Below are 16,326 nucleotides of genomic sequence, written 5' to 3' on the forward strand. Positions count from 1 at the left end.
CACATTCTCAGCTGCTAAGTTTGAAGTTGCCAGCTAGCACCAGGGGATATGGCCAGCACAGCAGCAGAATCGGCCCCATCTTCTCAACCCTCTCATGGCAAAAACCGCACAAACCTGTTCTGTGGAGAGAAGAGATATATGGACCAGTCTTCCCGTAACTCACACCAGTCTGGCTTATAGACTTCCATCATCTTCCGGATGCGAAAGCACAGGCTCTGTAGGGATGCAGCAGAAGCAATTGCCACTGGTCACCTTGCCACTTGCCTGAGAGAGATATTTTTCCTTTCACATCTGACTCAAATGCACCACTACCTGCTTTTCTTTAATCCCTTGACTGAGAAAATCAACTCAAAGGCAACAAGTCATGGAAAAGAAGGTAGAAGCTGCTTTGCCAGGGCTTGTGTACCTCTTGGCGTCTGGTTGCCTCCCCAGATCATGAAAATAAAACTGCTGGTGTCCCTTCTAGAGGAGGATGCTGTCCCATGATGCCTTCTTAGAGGTGTTAGAGGGACTGTGTTACATGAGGGCAATGTTTCCTCCCTACCTCAGCTAAATAAGAAGCCAGGACAAGAAGGCTTTCTGTTGGCACTTGGGCTGAGAATTTCATACAGAAATTTATGTCTGTTCAAATTTCTACTGACCCTCACTCCACTTTTTCCACTCTCTGGTCTGCTCACAGATTGCTGTCCCACAGGCTGATACCACAAAACCCACTTGCCTTGCCTGTGGTGCCTGTGCTTCCTGCTCTGGTCTGCCGATGTTCCCCGCGCAAAACTCTCACTCCTGCACAGCCTAACCTCCCCTATCTTGTAGAAATCACTGGCTGCAGTGCTCTGAAATAACAGCCTCTGACTGACCATGTGTACACCGCACATCTGCCTTCCTCCCACCACCCACCTGCCTTGCAAGCAGCCTGACAACGTGGTGTGAGCTTGTCTGTGCCTAGAAAGTTCTATCTGCATTTAGTCCTCCAGCTGTCCTCCAGCTCTCCTAAAGCACCTTTGCAAGCTTTCCCATCCACACGCAAGGAAACTGAAATTTGAGGATGGATTTGGGGTATCCCAGAGCACTGTGATGTAACCCCAGAATCCTCCACCAAGCACTCACATAATCTATTTCTTCATCATCCTCTCCCCGTTCTTTGTGGTTGTTCATCTTTGGGAAGATCTCCTTGACAATACTGGGCATTTTGCCATTGCAGTCCTGATGCTCACTGGCCCCAGGCGGTGCTCCCAGCCTGTGGGTCACTCTGTGGCCAGAAGGGACCGAGGCCAGCTCCAGCAGGTCACAGGAGCCTTTGTTATCCAGCGAGAGTGTCCGGCGGTGATGAAGCACCCTTCCTGTCCCATCCGGCTCCCCTTCTGCCACCTTGTGAGCTTCCCCAGACAGGAGGGACTCGTGCTCAGCCGAAGGAGGTTTGTGTTTCAGGCTGTGTCCCCGGGCCAGGCTGTTCCAGCTGGAGCGACGGCTTCCCCAGGCTCCGCTGCGGCTCCAGGCGCCGTAGTGGGAACTGCGGGAGCTGGACTGTAAGAGTGGGATGGGGACTCAGTGACTCGGGCACAAGGAGGGAGCATGTGCTCCACTCTCAGACCACAGACTGCTCCCTGAGCCCCTAAGCCAGAAGGCTGCCATTTATCAGACACTGAGCAAGTTGCATGGTGGGAATTCAGCAGCAATCTCAGTAAATCTGACAATAAATTGGTAATGAGTTAGCAACGGTGTTGACTGTGATTACTTTATAGCACCATCTGTGTGCAAAGCACTTTCAGGGAAGGTAAGTAATAAAGCCAAAGGCCAGGTGCCTGATACTGTTACTTATACCAGCACAGAGCAAGAGTGAAGTTCTCAAAGAATCTGACTGGCAGCTTTTTACACCGTGCTGGGGTTAAGGATAACACAAGGTACAGGGTGATGGATCACCTGACACACCATCTTTGAGTCCAGTCTTAGTAAAAGGGAGAAATGAGAGAAACAGGCTTGCTGGTTACAGCCCAGTCCAAGCACATCAGCAAGGTATCATGTAGTACATGGCTGCTAGCACTCCCTGTTTGGAAATAACAGGGGCATGAACCCAAGGCACTCCCCAGAGCTGTGTATGCCAGTGGGTAGGAAGCCCAGAAGCTGATATTACTGCTGGCAGGTCTGAGGTGCACTAGTTAGACCTGCATGCTTGGGGAAGTGCTATGGGGCAGCAGAATGGGCCATGGGGAGCTCAAAGACAAGGTTTCCACCGTTACAAAAGCTCTAATAAAATCCCATCTGTAATAGGACTTGGTGGTTCTGCCATCCCTTCTTAACTCAAGGCAACATTTTGTGTCCTTTATTCTAGGAAAACAAGGAAAAGGCAAGGAGGAAAAACATGTTCCACTGTAAGAGGGAGACTGTCTTCTTGGTGTTCTCCCTCTCCCACACTCAAAGGAATATAGATAACTAATTTGGAAATAGACTTCAAAAATCTGGAAATTTAGAAAAACAATGTGAACTGACCTGGATTCTAAAGACAGGCAATAGAGTTGTGTCAGAAGCCTACAGCAGCAGGGCAATCCTCCCCAGAAATCCCCAGATGATGGCAGAAAACCAACAAAGTGCTTGGCCTTCAAAGGAAGGGCATGACACACATTTCTACTCCCTCACTCACCAAGGACCGCTGGTCATAAGTCATTCTGCCCAGGGACATCACACTGCTCTTCCGGGAGCCAACAGCGACTCGGATCTGGTCAAGCTGCAGTGAGTTGCGGGAAGAGTTGGTGACCCCCCCAGAAGCCACTGGTGGGTTGGAAGAGGGCAAGGATGGGTCCAGGTGCCCATTAGGTGTCACAGGAATTGCACAGAGCTTGGGATCTGAGTGGAAAGATGCAGAAAGAAGAATGAGGAAAGAAGAAGTTGGGTTCCTCGCTATCCAGTGACAGTTTTGATGCCTAAGCAGTTTAGCATGTTAACAACAGCTAACAGATTAGCTGTTAGCCCTTAAGCACCAATCAACATCAATTTCTCTGATTTAGGGTATGGCGACAAAGGCGGTGCAAGCTGGGAAGGCTTTAAAGTAATTTCCTCAGCCTCCAAAACCAACCACATCTCTCCTTGGGGACAGACAGACGAGCAGAGTGGTGGCCAGGCAGCCTCAGACTGACAGTCAGAGCATGAAGGCAAACAGAGGGACAAGAGCATGCTTCTGCATGCCAAGAGCAGACACCAGCATCTTCAGGTCTGAACAAATTCCACCAGCTGTCAGACTGGCTACTTAAAGCAGTTAGGCTGAAACATTGGGCAAGAGACTAAGATACAGGGATAGCCACAGCCATCCATGAACTGAGGTCACCTTAAAATTCCTGCAATCAAACTGCATACAAAAACTGCATCCCAGTCTATCCTACTACACTGCCCTTCTTCAAATGACTGATCCTTGACCTTTAAGATCTAGGACACTTTTGAGGGAAATCTTAAGTCCTGTCGATGACCATCAGCATTTTTTGAGATGCATGGAAAGGACGGGGTGTTGAATTTTAATGCCTGAAAGGACTGGAGCAATCATTTTTGTTTGACTTACTGCATAATGAAGGTCACCTATGCACATCTGCATGACAGACAGCCACAAGTCCACTAACACCTCTGTAACCTCTTCCTCCTCTGCCATCTCAGGGGTTTGACTGCCTGCATTCAGCACAAGCTCTGATAGAGTGCAGCCATGCAACTCAGGATAGGACTGCTTTGAAAAGAGCTTAGTTGCAGGAAAAAACTGTGAGCCAAAAACTGGAGCCACTGCTCCCTGCTGTGGGAGCTGCATTTATGCTCAGAAATGTGCCCGTGGTGCTTGTCTGAGTTGTGCTGTGGGTATGTTTGTGCCTGTCCTTGCACCTTGCTGATCCTGATCTTGTCTTGCTGACTGGACTCAGCTTGACCTTAGACCTTCCTCACCACTGCGGGTTTGCCTGGTAATTACTGAACCATTGGCAGATCCTTACTAATGTCAGTGGACTTGCTCTGCTCACCTTGTGCAAGAGTGTGCAGCATGGCCCCTGCCCTCCTGCCTGGCTCTCTGTCCCCTTCAACTCCTGGCTCACCACCCATTGCAGAGCAAGCTGCTCTCACTGCTCCCTGCCACCAAGTCCTGTTTGATGTATAATACCTCTTGTAGAAAGACTTTCAGTCTTTGAGGGATAGAGACCTTACCAGGCAGCTTCTACTCAGGTTGTTCCCACTGTTAATTATCTCTCCTTGAAAATATACGGCTTTTTTTCAGCCTGAATTTGTCTAGCTTGAGTTTCCGACCTTTCCAATCTCATTATGCTTTTTTCTGCTCAATTAAAGAGCTATCTACCACCACAACCCCCTCCTTCTGGTTGACAACTACAGAGAGAGTGATCAAGTAACTTTCCTGATTTCTCTAAGCTTCATTAGTCTCTCACTATGAGGCAAGGCTTCCAGATTTGCCTGAGTCCTTTTTGCCGTCTTGGTATCCCTTCTCCAAATGTGGCTTTCAGATTTGGATACAGTGTTCCTGAAACAGTGACCCTGAAGATAACCAGAGACAGCCTCACTTCTCACTTCCAGTTGCTGTTCTGGAGGTCATTCAAGAACTGTTCTACTTAGCTACCACATTCCTCAGGATGCCAACATGTCTCTGTTTTTCCACAAATAACACCACAAACTGGTATAAAGTTCAAAATAAAAACTGGCAAGTTCTCAGAAGTGGGAGTAAATTTTCTGCATAATCTGCTTTTAGGTTTCTCACCAAACAGCAGTAGGACCCAAGCAAGTAAGAATGTTTGAGCCATTGTACCTGAGCCTTCCTGGACCTCTTGGAATTGATCAAACTCCTCCATGTTTGAAGAACTCTGATCTTCATCTGAGTAAGACCGGTTGGCATCACCCTGGAACACACAGATTCAGAGTTGGAAACTCAAACACAAGAGACCATTTGTTTTTGTCTTTCATTTCTGGAACAACTGCAGAATTGTCCTTGGCAGTCAGGCATCGTGTGATCACTGGAAAGAGTCTTCTGTGATTTGGGATGGCTGATAGACCCCACTGCTGCTTTTGGATGGGTAAAGGGCTCACCCTAAGGTGGGTTCTGCTGTGTTACGCAGAACAGAAATCAAGAATCCCCTTCCAGAGAGCCTTTTTCCTTGCAAGGAATAACACTCTTTTTTTTTTTCTTTTGCTTAATGGAATACTACCCTAACAAGGGTTATCTCTTGAGTGGAATTGCAGAGGGGTGATATTCTCTAAGTCCTCCAGTCCAGTATCCTCAAAGTGTCAAAAAGCGTCCCTTTTTAGCACCTCTATTCCTCTTCTGATGAAGCCTTGGTGGCAGCTCACCTCAGCCTGGAATCCCTCCACAAGAATGGCCACCAGAAGATTGAAGAGTACATAATTCCCAAATGTCATGAGAGCCACAAAGTAGAGGGAAGCCCATGGTGAGGTGGAGGCCATGCCATTATAGAGTACAACATTCCAGTCTTCCTGGGTCAGGATCTGCAAGAGAGGATGAGAAAGATAGAAAACATGAAGGAAGAACATGAATCATATTCCCAGAAAAGGACAGTCAGAGAATGCACATCAGGGGCAGACCAGGCCTCTGACCTTCCCCATTAACACACACCCACTGTCACTGTCCAGCTCTGGCACTGCACCAAACACCTTAGCTGAGCAAGAAGAAGCAAGAACAGCCATTAGGAGAGTCACGGGCTGTGGTGAGAATGTTAAACTTGGGAGTTGTCACAGCAGGAATGACCTTTGCACGCTGTCTCCTGGGAAAGAGGAAGGTCCCCTGTTTGAGATATACACCAGTCTTTGGCTCCAATACGCAATTGCTCTTCCTCCACAACCTTTTGTGCTGTCAGGAGTCAGTGCAGAGCTCCTCAGTGAGGAACAAGCATCTCCTGACCCTCTTCACTTTGCCCTGGCCCACCCACAGAGAGCAAAGTGGGCTCACCTGGAAGACGGTGACGATGGCCCACAGCAGGGAGTCAAAATTCTTCCGGTCAGGAACTGTATCTCCTGTGTCTGTCCTGAGGCTGAACTTGCAACCAAAGATGTGCATTCCCAGGATGCTTTGGAACAAGATGATGTCAAATATAAATATTTCTGCCACCACAATGAACTCATCAGAGTAATTATCTTCTCATGAAAATCTAATGTAACATCACAGCAGCAAGGGGTACAGCAACACAATCAGACCACTGGGAGCTATCTGTGAAGAAGGAACTACATATTGCAACCCTGTAGGTCACCAAAAAATTTGCTTTCCATCTCTTCTGACTCAGAGCTCATATATTCCCTCCAACCTGTCAGTCAGATCTGTCCTTTCTATTGTCCTTTTTGCTCTCATATGTCTTCATCTTGCTATGAGGGCATCCATGGCATGCACGGACAACTTTCTTGGCTGCTTCCTGCTGCTCGTCTGCCAGCATCAGCCTCCAGACTGAACTGCTGCTGTAGCTAGTGCTGATTAGCAGGAGAATTCACCTATCCTGTAATGGGACATTATGCTTAAGGTCTGCATTTGCTGGCAGTATTTCACCACCCCGTCCAGGCCAAAATCATCAGCTGTTGAATCCAATTTAAGGCAGGAGCAAGTTCAGCCCTTATGAAAAAATAAATATTTGTCAGAACTGTCTTGCCCTGGAGCAATGGGCGAGCAATGCAGTCGTGCTCTGAAGCTGCTGTCCCCATGAGCCACACCGTGAGCTGACTGCCTGCTCACCTGAATATGAAGATGAAGAGCATGAGGAGCATGCAGAAGGTGGCTACGTTGTCCATAGTCTTCATCAGCACCACCAGCTGTCGGCGCAGCGCCGGCATGAACCGCACCAGCTTCAGCACGCGGAGCAGCCGGAACGTCCTCAGCACGGACAGGCCCCCGTCTGCCTGGCCAATGATCTCCCAGATGCTGTGGGACAGGCAGGGCAAGGACGAGGGACAGAACAAAATACAAGTGAGCAAACAGAGGAAAACAAGGAATAACAATGCCAAGTCTTCACTTTGGCATTGGCGGCATATAGGAATGTGCCCCTTGTTAACGGAATGACAAAACTATCTTTTGTTCCCTTAAAAAGGAAATAAGCCCAGAAGTTTCTCTCCTCAATTAGGTGAAAAGACATCTCATAGGACCTGGGGGACTTCACCTCAAACTTAAGGATAGCTAATTGGACAGGAGCCAAAAAGTCCGGCCTGAGCAATTTACTAGAAAAAGAACAAATAAACTAATCGCTTTTGTGAGGTGTTTCACCAGGGGCAGGAGGACCTCTTGCACCTGGCTCGGTTTTTCTCTGTAAAGAGTTTTGTTATTTTGCCTTTTATTCAAACCTTTTTGTTTTCAACACCAGCACAGAAGCCATCCTGCTGATTTTATGCCTTCTAAGGTAGCTGAGCTATCTTGGGTGTGAAATAGATCTCCAAGAGCTTAAGAAACCTGGCTCGAGGAGACCCCTATTTCAGCAGTACAAAGGGATGAGAGAGAAAATCTGCCTGAGCAAGGCAGAAGTATGAACTACAGGCTTATCCTTGTATGTTGAAAGCTGCATTTATGCCTTAAGAACATGAACGGGGCAGTACATGTTGCAGGAATGAAGAAAGGCTTGCAGCATCAAATTCCAGCAAGACAAGTTCTTTTGTCACACTTTAAACCTTTTTAACATCTTCAATTTGTGCATTTTCAAAATATTTCACAGCTAACATTTGTTGTGAACTTAACAAGTTGCAACTGCCTCCACTCTACAGAGGAGAGAACCAAGGGACAGAAATGCTGTGTGGCTTCCATAGCACCAACACCAAGCATTGAGAAAAGACATCTTGGTCTCCCAGTCCTTGGCCTTGTGCATCAGCCCAGCTCCTCTCAGTGTAGCTGCTAAATCCTTTTTGAAATACTCTGCAAGCTCTGTGGTACTCTTTTCTGTGTGTACTTCAGCTGGTCCCCAAGGCCCTTGTCACCTGATGATGACGATGATACTGTCAAAGATGTTGTAGGGGTTGCGGAGGTAATCAAAGAGACCAAAAGCAGCAAGCTTCAGGATCATCTCCAGGGCAAACATGCTTGTGAAGACAACATTGCTGATCTCCAAGATGTTGGTCAATTCCTCTGGCTAGAGAGAATGCAAATTCAGAGAGTCAGAACTGAAAGAGCCCTGAAATGATGGAAAATAAAGTGTTACCATTCCCAGGGAACACGGTTTGCAGGGAGTTGCAAATTTTCCTGGGTGAGACTGGAGTGGAGCTGGATAACGTCACTTGCACTCCAATTCCTTTGCAGATTTGCTAACTTCATCATAGATTAGATCTCTAACAACTTTTTTTACTAGAGGCAACCAGGAGCATCACAACCATTCACACAGCCAAGGCTGACCAAGCATCTCCTACATCCCACCTCAGATCCCGTCCCCCTGGCTCAAGGCTGCTTTATTTTGGGCAAAGAATTTGAGTATTTCTTGAAGGAGAGCAAAACTGGCTGATTTGCAGTCAACCTCTTCCTTCAAGAATTTCTTCCTCTAAGGTTTCCACAGGTAGTTGGTGCTTTTTGTTTTTTTTTCCCTGAAATTTTGAAAACCTTTAAATGACTGGAAAGCAGTTCTCCATCTAAACATCACTGCACCAATCTGCCCCTTTCCCCTCTATTTTTTCACTTCCCCATTTTTCTCTCCCCCTTTCCCCACTAAACCCTTGTATGCATTAGCTTCCTAGTCTTGCTCCATCACTCTTATGCCTCTGTCCTCAGAGGGGTCTCAATAAATACCCAAGAAAATATCAAACTAGACAAGACAACAGCAAGGAGGACCACACTGCTAAAACCTATCTGTAAGGGACAGGGAGAGGAGGACAGGGTGGAAGAATACAGAGAAATGGTCAGGAAGAGGAGAAAGGCAAGTGCACAAGGTGAAAAATCCAAGAATGTCACAAGATGACTGTTGAAAAATAAAGAGGGTGAATCTTCCTTTGCATTGGTCTGAGCTCTGCCTGACCACCAAGCAACTCTTTTAAGCATCACATAAAATGGATGGGAACAAGAAAACTGCAAATGCCTGTTGTAGAGAGCAAAAGAGGACAGACATTCCTGGCCCTGTGGAAGCAAAAAAGTGAGTCCCTTCAGGTCAGAGCCAATATTTTTAGCATGAAATCAATATTAGTGCCCAGGAGGAAGGGAAGTCATGGTCTCTCCCCATGGTCTGCAAAATTGCTGTTTTGCTGAAGGGTGGCCTTTGCATTGCCCATGCCTGTTACCCATGCAGCTGGTGGAAAGAGAAGTGAGGGAGGAATGCAGTTCTGGTTCGGGCTCTCTGCCTGCAGCTGGGGTCTGCTTTAACCCCTGCTCTGAGGGGCCAATATCCTTCCAGGTGAACAACTGATCTGGAAACTGCTCCTCACATCTCTGGCTTCCCATGCCCTTTGTTAATTTCCTGCACTCCTCATTGCAGCTTTTTATTAAAATAGTCCATGTCTTTAAAATGAAGAAAAGTGGAGATGGATCAATTTTCATCCATAGTTACATCTGAAAAGCAAAACCACCCTGAAAATTATGGAGAAAAGAGTGGAAATAAGAGAAGAGAGAGAAGGAATGAGCAAGTGCATGTGGGGAGGGAGAGACGAAGATCATTTCACCAAGACCCAGCAGTAACAGTTGCTGAGAACATGAGGTCTGTATGTTAAACTGAGATGCCAGTTTCAGTCTGAATCAAACCATTATGTCAGTGAAAATAAGCAATGCAAAAAAGCAACAGGTTATGATGATGGCTTATCCTCCTCTCTGTTTTCCATACATTCTCTTCTGCTCTTGTAGGGAACAACTGATGTTTGAAAAACCATGCTTGCATCTTGCTTGTGGAAAAGGTCACCTGTTCCTCTGTCTCTCCTTCTCTCCTTGACATCTGTTTCCCTAGTCAATCCTCACCTGTTAATCTGTTTCTAATGGACCATCAATCAGCCCCAGCAAAGCATCTTTCCTAGACAGAGGCACAGGAAGGACTAGGCAGAGAGAGAAAGACAGAAAGAAGGGATAGGCAGAGATAAAAGCAGAAAAAGAGAAATCAAAAACAAAGCTAGAAAAAATTTAAACTCACTAGCACCCACAAGAAGTTGAGAATGAAAGAGTTGTTTTAAACAGCGAAGCAAAGAAGTAAATGCTGGGAAAGGAGGAGCAACACAAAAGAAATGAACTCAGGAAAAGAAAAGAGGTGATAAAGAGGAGCCAGATGGAAAGGCACTAAGGCAGATCCAGCATTGCAGTCGTTTCTGGAGATAGAGCTAATTTGACAGAGTGCACAGAGCCTCAGCTGGAGGCCAAGGCTGCAGGGTGGGGCTCACCGGGGGCTGTGTCCTGTGTGGCCATGTCCTTGTTCCTAGGGCAGGGTGGCTGGGAGTGACAATGGACAAGGCAGGTGTCTGGGACTGTCTCTGGCCAGGGAAGTGAGAACTTGATGAAGAGGACAAGCAAAGGGGAAAACTGGTTCTCTCCTTTTCTTCCTACCAACACATGGGCTCTCCAACACAGTGGATGTGTCACCTTGCAATTGTGAGGTCTCCCCAGGCTTCCACAGACAGCATTCAGGCATTCAGCATCTAAACCCTTCCTCCTCCCAGGTTTACCTAGAAACTGTACAGTGAAGAATCCCCAAGGAAAGAAATGAGCTCAAGGCTACTTTAGTCCAAGAAAAAGAAAGGAACACCAGAAATCTCCCCACAGTCTTGGCAATGGGAACAGCAGTCTGTTCCCATTGCCAAGACAGGACAGACTGATTTACCCATCACACTAGAAGTGAAACTTAAACATTATGAGAACTCAGTATTGGGGTAAGGAGGATGGCTTGAAGGGGCAGAGATCCCAGGGGGCAAGGCATGTCCAGAGCCAGTGTTTTAACCAGAATGGTTAATCTATCCTGTGTATGGATCTCTTTCCCAATCCATGAAACGATCTAATTCACATCTTTGTGGAATAAAGTCCCCTGTCTCTAACAAAGTAGATCAAATACTGAGAGTAAAAGATATGATTCAGATTTATTTCAGCACTCCTGTCCCATGATCAGAAATTAGAATTGGGGCAATAGAGGGCAGCAGCTCAGCTTTTTTCTCCCTTTCAATTTCTTACTAACTTTGGAGCTCTTTTGCCAGATTTGACTGAAAATATAATTAGTCCATTATCTGGCAGCAGACAGAAACTCCTGTATCAGAGGAAAGGCTAAGGAAATACAGATCCCCATGAAGCCCCCGCAGAAAAAAGTTTCTCCTAACCAGGAGTAAATTTGCAACTGTCTAGAAACTGAAGAGTAATTGATGTGACCTATGCAGACCAGCCCTACTGAACCTACACATCACCGCCTCTGTGATGAGATCACGGAAAAGGAACATTCCATAAAGAGATCTCTCCAGCCTGTCTATTTTTACTCACAATTTCAAAGTCACTTGGCAATAATTAGAAGAGCCATAAAAATCAGCTATAGAACATCCCAAATTTTACATAAGTTTAATCACCACCCCACAGCCAATGCAGGATTACATGATTTTTATACTCTGGTTCTCCAAGGCTGAGGTAGTGTGGTTTCATCACCACTCCAGGGAGACTGTTCCATCCTCACTAAACGTCAGCATGATGAGCTGGGTCGGACATTTGCTGAATGTTTCTGACAAGGAGCAAATAACAAAAAGAGAAGCAATAACTGTAAAATACAAACTTGTGAATGCAATAAATGCTGGGATAAAGTGAAATCACACCGGCTAAAGGATATGAGGGTACTGATCCACAGGATGGGTCTAGTTAGGAAACAGGGGATCATCACCTAATCCACACATAGAGACCTCATAAAGTACTGATTTGATGTATGAAGGAAAGCTGTAAGTAGATACTGGAGAAGATAAACCAAGTCACTCAGCTGTCTAAAATGGCTGCTAATGGCAGAGAGGCTTGAGTCCAACAGGCCATTCAAGAAATACATGATGAGAAAGGCAGTCTGGGAGATTCAGCTGGGACAAGCTTTTCATTCTCATGCTGAATAAGGGAGAAAAGTCAGCAGCACCAGACCCACTGTGAATATTAAGAAAAAAATAAGCCTCTTAAAAGAATTCTTCTGGGCAGCCACAAGAATCTAATATTTTCTACACTGGATTTTAAAAATAGACATTTCCAAATAGAGGCAGATCTGAAGAACTGCTAAAACTATTTCAAGCAGGACAAAGCTTGAAATGATGGGGCTTGGCTTATGCAATGTCTCAGCAATATCTAAAGGCCTAATACTGAGAATATTACATGGTATATTGCAAACCGATGGATTTAAATAAACATAGCTATTTACAAATGATATCTTGTTATAAGATCGTGGATTAAAAATGACTCATAGAAATGCAGTTTCTCCTAAAATGTGTTGACTTCCCTCTCAAGAAATATACATGCAGATGGAAGCTGCCTTGGCCACACAATCAGGACCAGATGAATAAGCCAAACTAAGCCAAATTCCAAGGTCATTTGAATATGAGTAAAAGTTATTTGAGTTGTTGAGGTCAAGTCTCCTGGAAGAAAACCGCCATGAATATTAAACCCCTGAATTATAACAAACAGTTAAAATTCATGACTTTCTGTCTGCTGGTCAAGACTGGGCAGCACTCATGCATGTGCTCTGTCCCCTGAGTTCCTGTGTTTATAAACCTGAAACTTGTGCCTCACCCCTTAACCTGATGGCTGTGGGTGCTTTGGTCAGCTTGCTGGTGAACAGCCCATAAAAAAGTGGAGTGGCAAGCTGCTGACACACGTGCCATGAGCTGCCCAGCCAGGTATGAACCTAGAGGGTGGCTGGGCTTGTGATAGCCCAAGTACCAGAAAATAAAAGCTCAAGAGGTGTCCATAGGCATTAGCTCTGGGTCAGAAGACATCACATGATGAAACAGCTGAAGCAACAGAAGTTTCTTCATTCACAGGATGGTGTCACCCTGCAAATGACAGATCCTGGTGGGCAGAGGGGCTTTGCTGGATTTTGTTCTGTGAAAATTTCTGCTTTTGGGAGAAAAGACAACAGGAAAAAGAGAAAGAAAGGAGAAATAAGTAGGCAATGAAGCAGCAGTCTAAGATGTACTGATGGCATGGTTTGAGAAAAGCTTGAGGAGACCCAAGGGAGGTACAAATGTCTGAATTAACTGCTGACAGAAAAGAACTCAAAATTCATGGTATGTCCCGAATATGTTTCAGTCTTCTTGTGCCAGGATAACAGAATTCAGTACACATTTTGAATAAACAGGCTGCACCACATTTTTCAGCTATGATCAGTTTGGCTGACAGCTCTTCTGGTAGAAACAGCATGCAGGGTTATAAGCTTTTCCCAACTACTTATGGATAAAAAGTGATAGTACAATTTTAAGGACTATTATTAAGAACCTGCTACTAGAAACCCCAAGGCTGCAGAGGCAGATCCTACTCTGCTGCAGGCTGTACAAACACAGCAGAGGCATCCTGGAAGGGCTTAAATCTGCACATACAATAGCCAGAACACGAGAGCGAATTCTCTATCTCCAGCTCAAGTATTCTTCTGTCAAACTATTATTCACACTGTGTCCATTAAACCAGGATGAACAATGGCTCTCCCTGCTTAGTGATCACATCTTTAAATTACCAGTGGGCAGTTTTCAAATTGTCCTGGGCTCCAGCCCTTAGTCATCTCTCTGCTACGTGATAAATACTTTGCTCTTTTTTATCTATTTCCATGAGTCAACCCCTCCAGCGTCTTCTTCATTCTCCTCTCTTCTGGGCTCCTGCCAGTATTTTTCTGGTACTGAAGCAGCCAGTGCAGTTTTGAATTCTGGGATCAAATTAAGGTGTCACAGCCTTGTATCAGAAACTAGCTGGGCTTTGAAAATTGGTTTAAAGCTTGATACGTGGGTGGGATCCAGACATCTGAGGCTTCAAATACTGCCTCAGACACTGTGTTGCCTCAAACAGGGAATTTAAGGTACTCTGGGTCTGAAGGCATCTTCATACTGATACAGCACAGGACAAATCTGAGTGCCTTGCTTGAACTGGGCTCACTGCCTGTCTCTTTGCTGCCTGAGACTGTGCTCAGGACTAGACATCACCTTGGCTCCAGAGCTTCAATACAGCCAGCATCTCAGTAGGGCAGCAATCTCTTATTTTGTGATCTGGGCAGACACATGGAGTGAATCTCGGTCCCACTCAGACTGGCAGCATAGATCTGAGATGTGGGTGTACAGCACGGACTATTCAATGCAGAGTGCAGCAGAGCTACCAACCAGCAATGCAGATGCAAGGTCACGGGCGTGCTCAACCCCCTCTGACGCTGGCACTGCACCACAGGGCAGACACAGTCGCTGTCTCCCAGCTATAAAATGAGGGCACACAATTCCTCTCCATCTCACGGGTCTGGCATTAGGATAAAGTGTACGGCTGACTCAGAGCCTGCAAACTACTGGTGTGAAAGTCAAGCCTGTGCCCACACCTGCTGCTTGTGTCTGACCTATCACTTCTTACTCTCAGGGTAAAGGAAAGGCTCAAGCAGCCTGAGCCCCAAAAATGACTGGAGATTGGAGGTGGTGCCTTTCCTAGCCTTCTTGTATAGATAGAATGTGCTCAGACATCTCTTAATTAAGTTGGGAAGGCTAGCAAGCTGATGGATTTGAATTGAGATGCTGGTGAAGTGCCTCTGACATCCCCAGAGGGCACATTAAATTAACCACATAGACTAAGGATTCAGTAAGCTAATGAAGAGAGAAACAAGTGAGAGAGATGAGGAAGATGGAAGAGACGAGGATGACAGAGAGAGAAGCAGACAGAATGTGGAGATAGGGCAAAACAGAAAAACAGTGGGATGAATGACCACGGAGGAGGAAAAAGAGAGGCATTGAAGAGGTGAGAGGAAAATACACAGAGAGAGAGAGAGAAAGCGATTAATTACAGGTATAAGAAAAGTAAGAGACCCTGCAAGATCCTGAAGCTTTTTTCCAAAGTCATGCTGGGGACCATCTGTCCTGGAGTCTGAGGTCCAAATTGCTCAGTCTCTGCCTCCACCAAGTTGCATCAGCTGCTTAGCAAGGCCCATAACCCCCCAGCAGGAGGGGGGAGTCCATGCTGCCCCACCTTGTGCCCTGAGGTGCTTTACCTGTTCGTGGTGCTCAATGCCCCATGCTGATGGTGTTTCACTAGGATGGCAATCATGATCCCACGGTTGAAATACTTGCTGTCCACGATCACCCGAAGCTTGACCCTCACTTCCCGCCACATGTCACTGCAGAGCTTCAGCCGTCCTCCTTCTTGCAGCTCCTCCCTCCTTCTCCAGCGCCGAGGCACCCTGGTCCTCTTGGCTGCCCTCCCCCCTCCCCCTCGCTGGCTCCTCCATCCTCCTGGTCTGAGCCAGCGCTATCCAGGACTGAGAGCCTTCTGGATGCTTCGTGCTCTGCCCGATGGCACCGGGGGCAGTTGGGTGGGATCAGAGGTGGCTGTCACAGCGATGGGGCTGGACTAAGCCCTGAGGAGGGGCAGCCAAGAGAGTTGTGCTGCTGGCAAAGCCCTGCAAAGAGAAATGGTGCTGCTTAAAGAAGGAGGATATGAAAAAAAGGCATTCAAAGTGGGACACCTGCTTGGCTTCTGGGTATTTAGACAGGGGTAACTGGGGCTTTTTAGCTGTGAAGATGATCAAATACTGACACATCATCTCAAGGGCAGCAATGGGACCTGTTGCCATTGGGGGCTCCATGCTGACAGGCTGTGTCCTCCAAAACACACAGTACTGTTCAGCTTGCCTGTGATTACGCTGAATGGGGTTCATGTCCATCAGAGGAAAGAACTGCTTTGTCTCATGCAGAAATCATAGCCTGAGACTCATGAGCTTGTGTTAAGTGGGGACCTGAGGGGAAAAAGTGGTCATGAGAGCTGCCTTTGGCCTGAACTGCTACAAGTGGGGTCTGAGAACCCCCAGGCTGAACTGAACTCTCTAAATCAGAGAAACTACATTAGCAAAGCATCTCAAGAAGCCAGAAGAGGTAAACACGGGGAAACACTTCCTCCTGACAGTGTGAACTATGAACCAGAGAAATCTAAATCTGTGTTCCTTGATCCTCCATTTTTGCTTGGAAGATCAAATGGACACTGGGGGGAATTAAGCAATTAATTCATTAAACAGAGTGCATGAAGCCTGCAGAAACTTTTCTCCCAACAAGTAAAGAAAAATGAAAGTTTGAGTATGCAAGACACGCTGAAGGAAAAATCTGCCTTTTTTGGTTGTTAATGGGAGCATAACTTAGGAAAGGCATCAGCAGGCCGTTAATACTAACTCTATAAAAACCATTTTTTACAGTGACTTTTCCAGCCAGGAACCCAATTTAAATGATATCTCACGGTCT

The 16,326-nt window shown here is 46.4% G+C and overlaps 1 protein-coding gene across 1 annotated transcript in view; it reads right to left on the reverse strand.

The window, feature by feature from the left end:
* CACNA1I (calcium voltage-gated channel subunit alpha1 I) overlaps positions 1–16,326 on the reverse strand; it is a gene marked incomplete at both ends in the record, with an annotated part of 147,342 nt that overhangs the window by 24,300 nt on the left and 106,716 nt on the right. Inside the window, 16 exon segments of the mRNA XM_084205449.1 lie at positions 115–215; positions 1,108–1,524; positions 2,639–2,841; positions 4,781–4,871; positions 5,320–5,475; positions 5,936–6,053; positions 6,707–6,892; positions 7,933–8,084; positions 15,087–15,107; positions 15,109–15,123; positions 15,125–15,250; positions 15,252–15,299; positions 15,301–15,405; positions 15,407–15,439; positions 15,441–15,461; positions 15,463–15,494. Coding sequence (XP_084061575.1) covers positions 115–215; positions 1,108–1,524; positions 2,639–2,841; positions 4,781–4,871; positions 5,320–5,475; positions 5,936–6,053; positions 6,707–6,892; positions 7,933–8,084; positions 15,087–15,107; positions 15,109–15,123; positions 15,125–15,250; positions 15,252–15,299; positions 15,301–15,405; positions 15,407–15,439; positions 15,441–15,461; positions 15,463–15,494 — 1,825 coding nt within the window.

The sequence above is a fragment of the Fringilla coelebs genome (assembly GCF_963513975.1).
Source record: "Fringilla coelebs genome assembly, chromosome: 5".
Taxonomy (NCBI): Eukaryota; Metazoa; Chordata; class Aves; order Passeriformes; family Fringillidae; genus Fringilla; species Fringilla coelebs.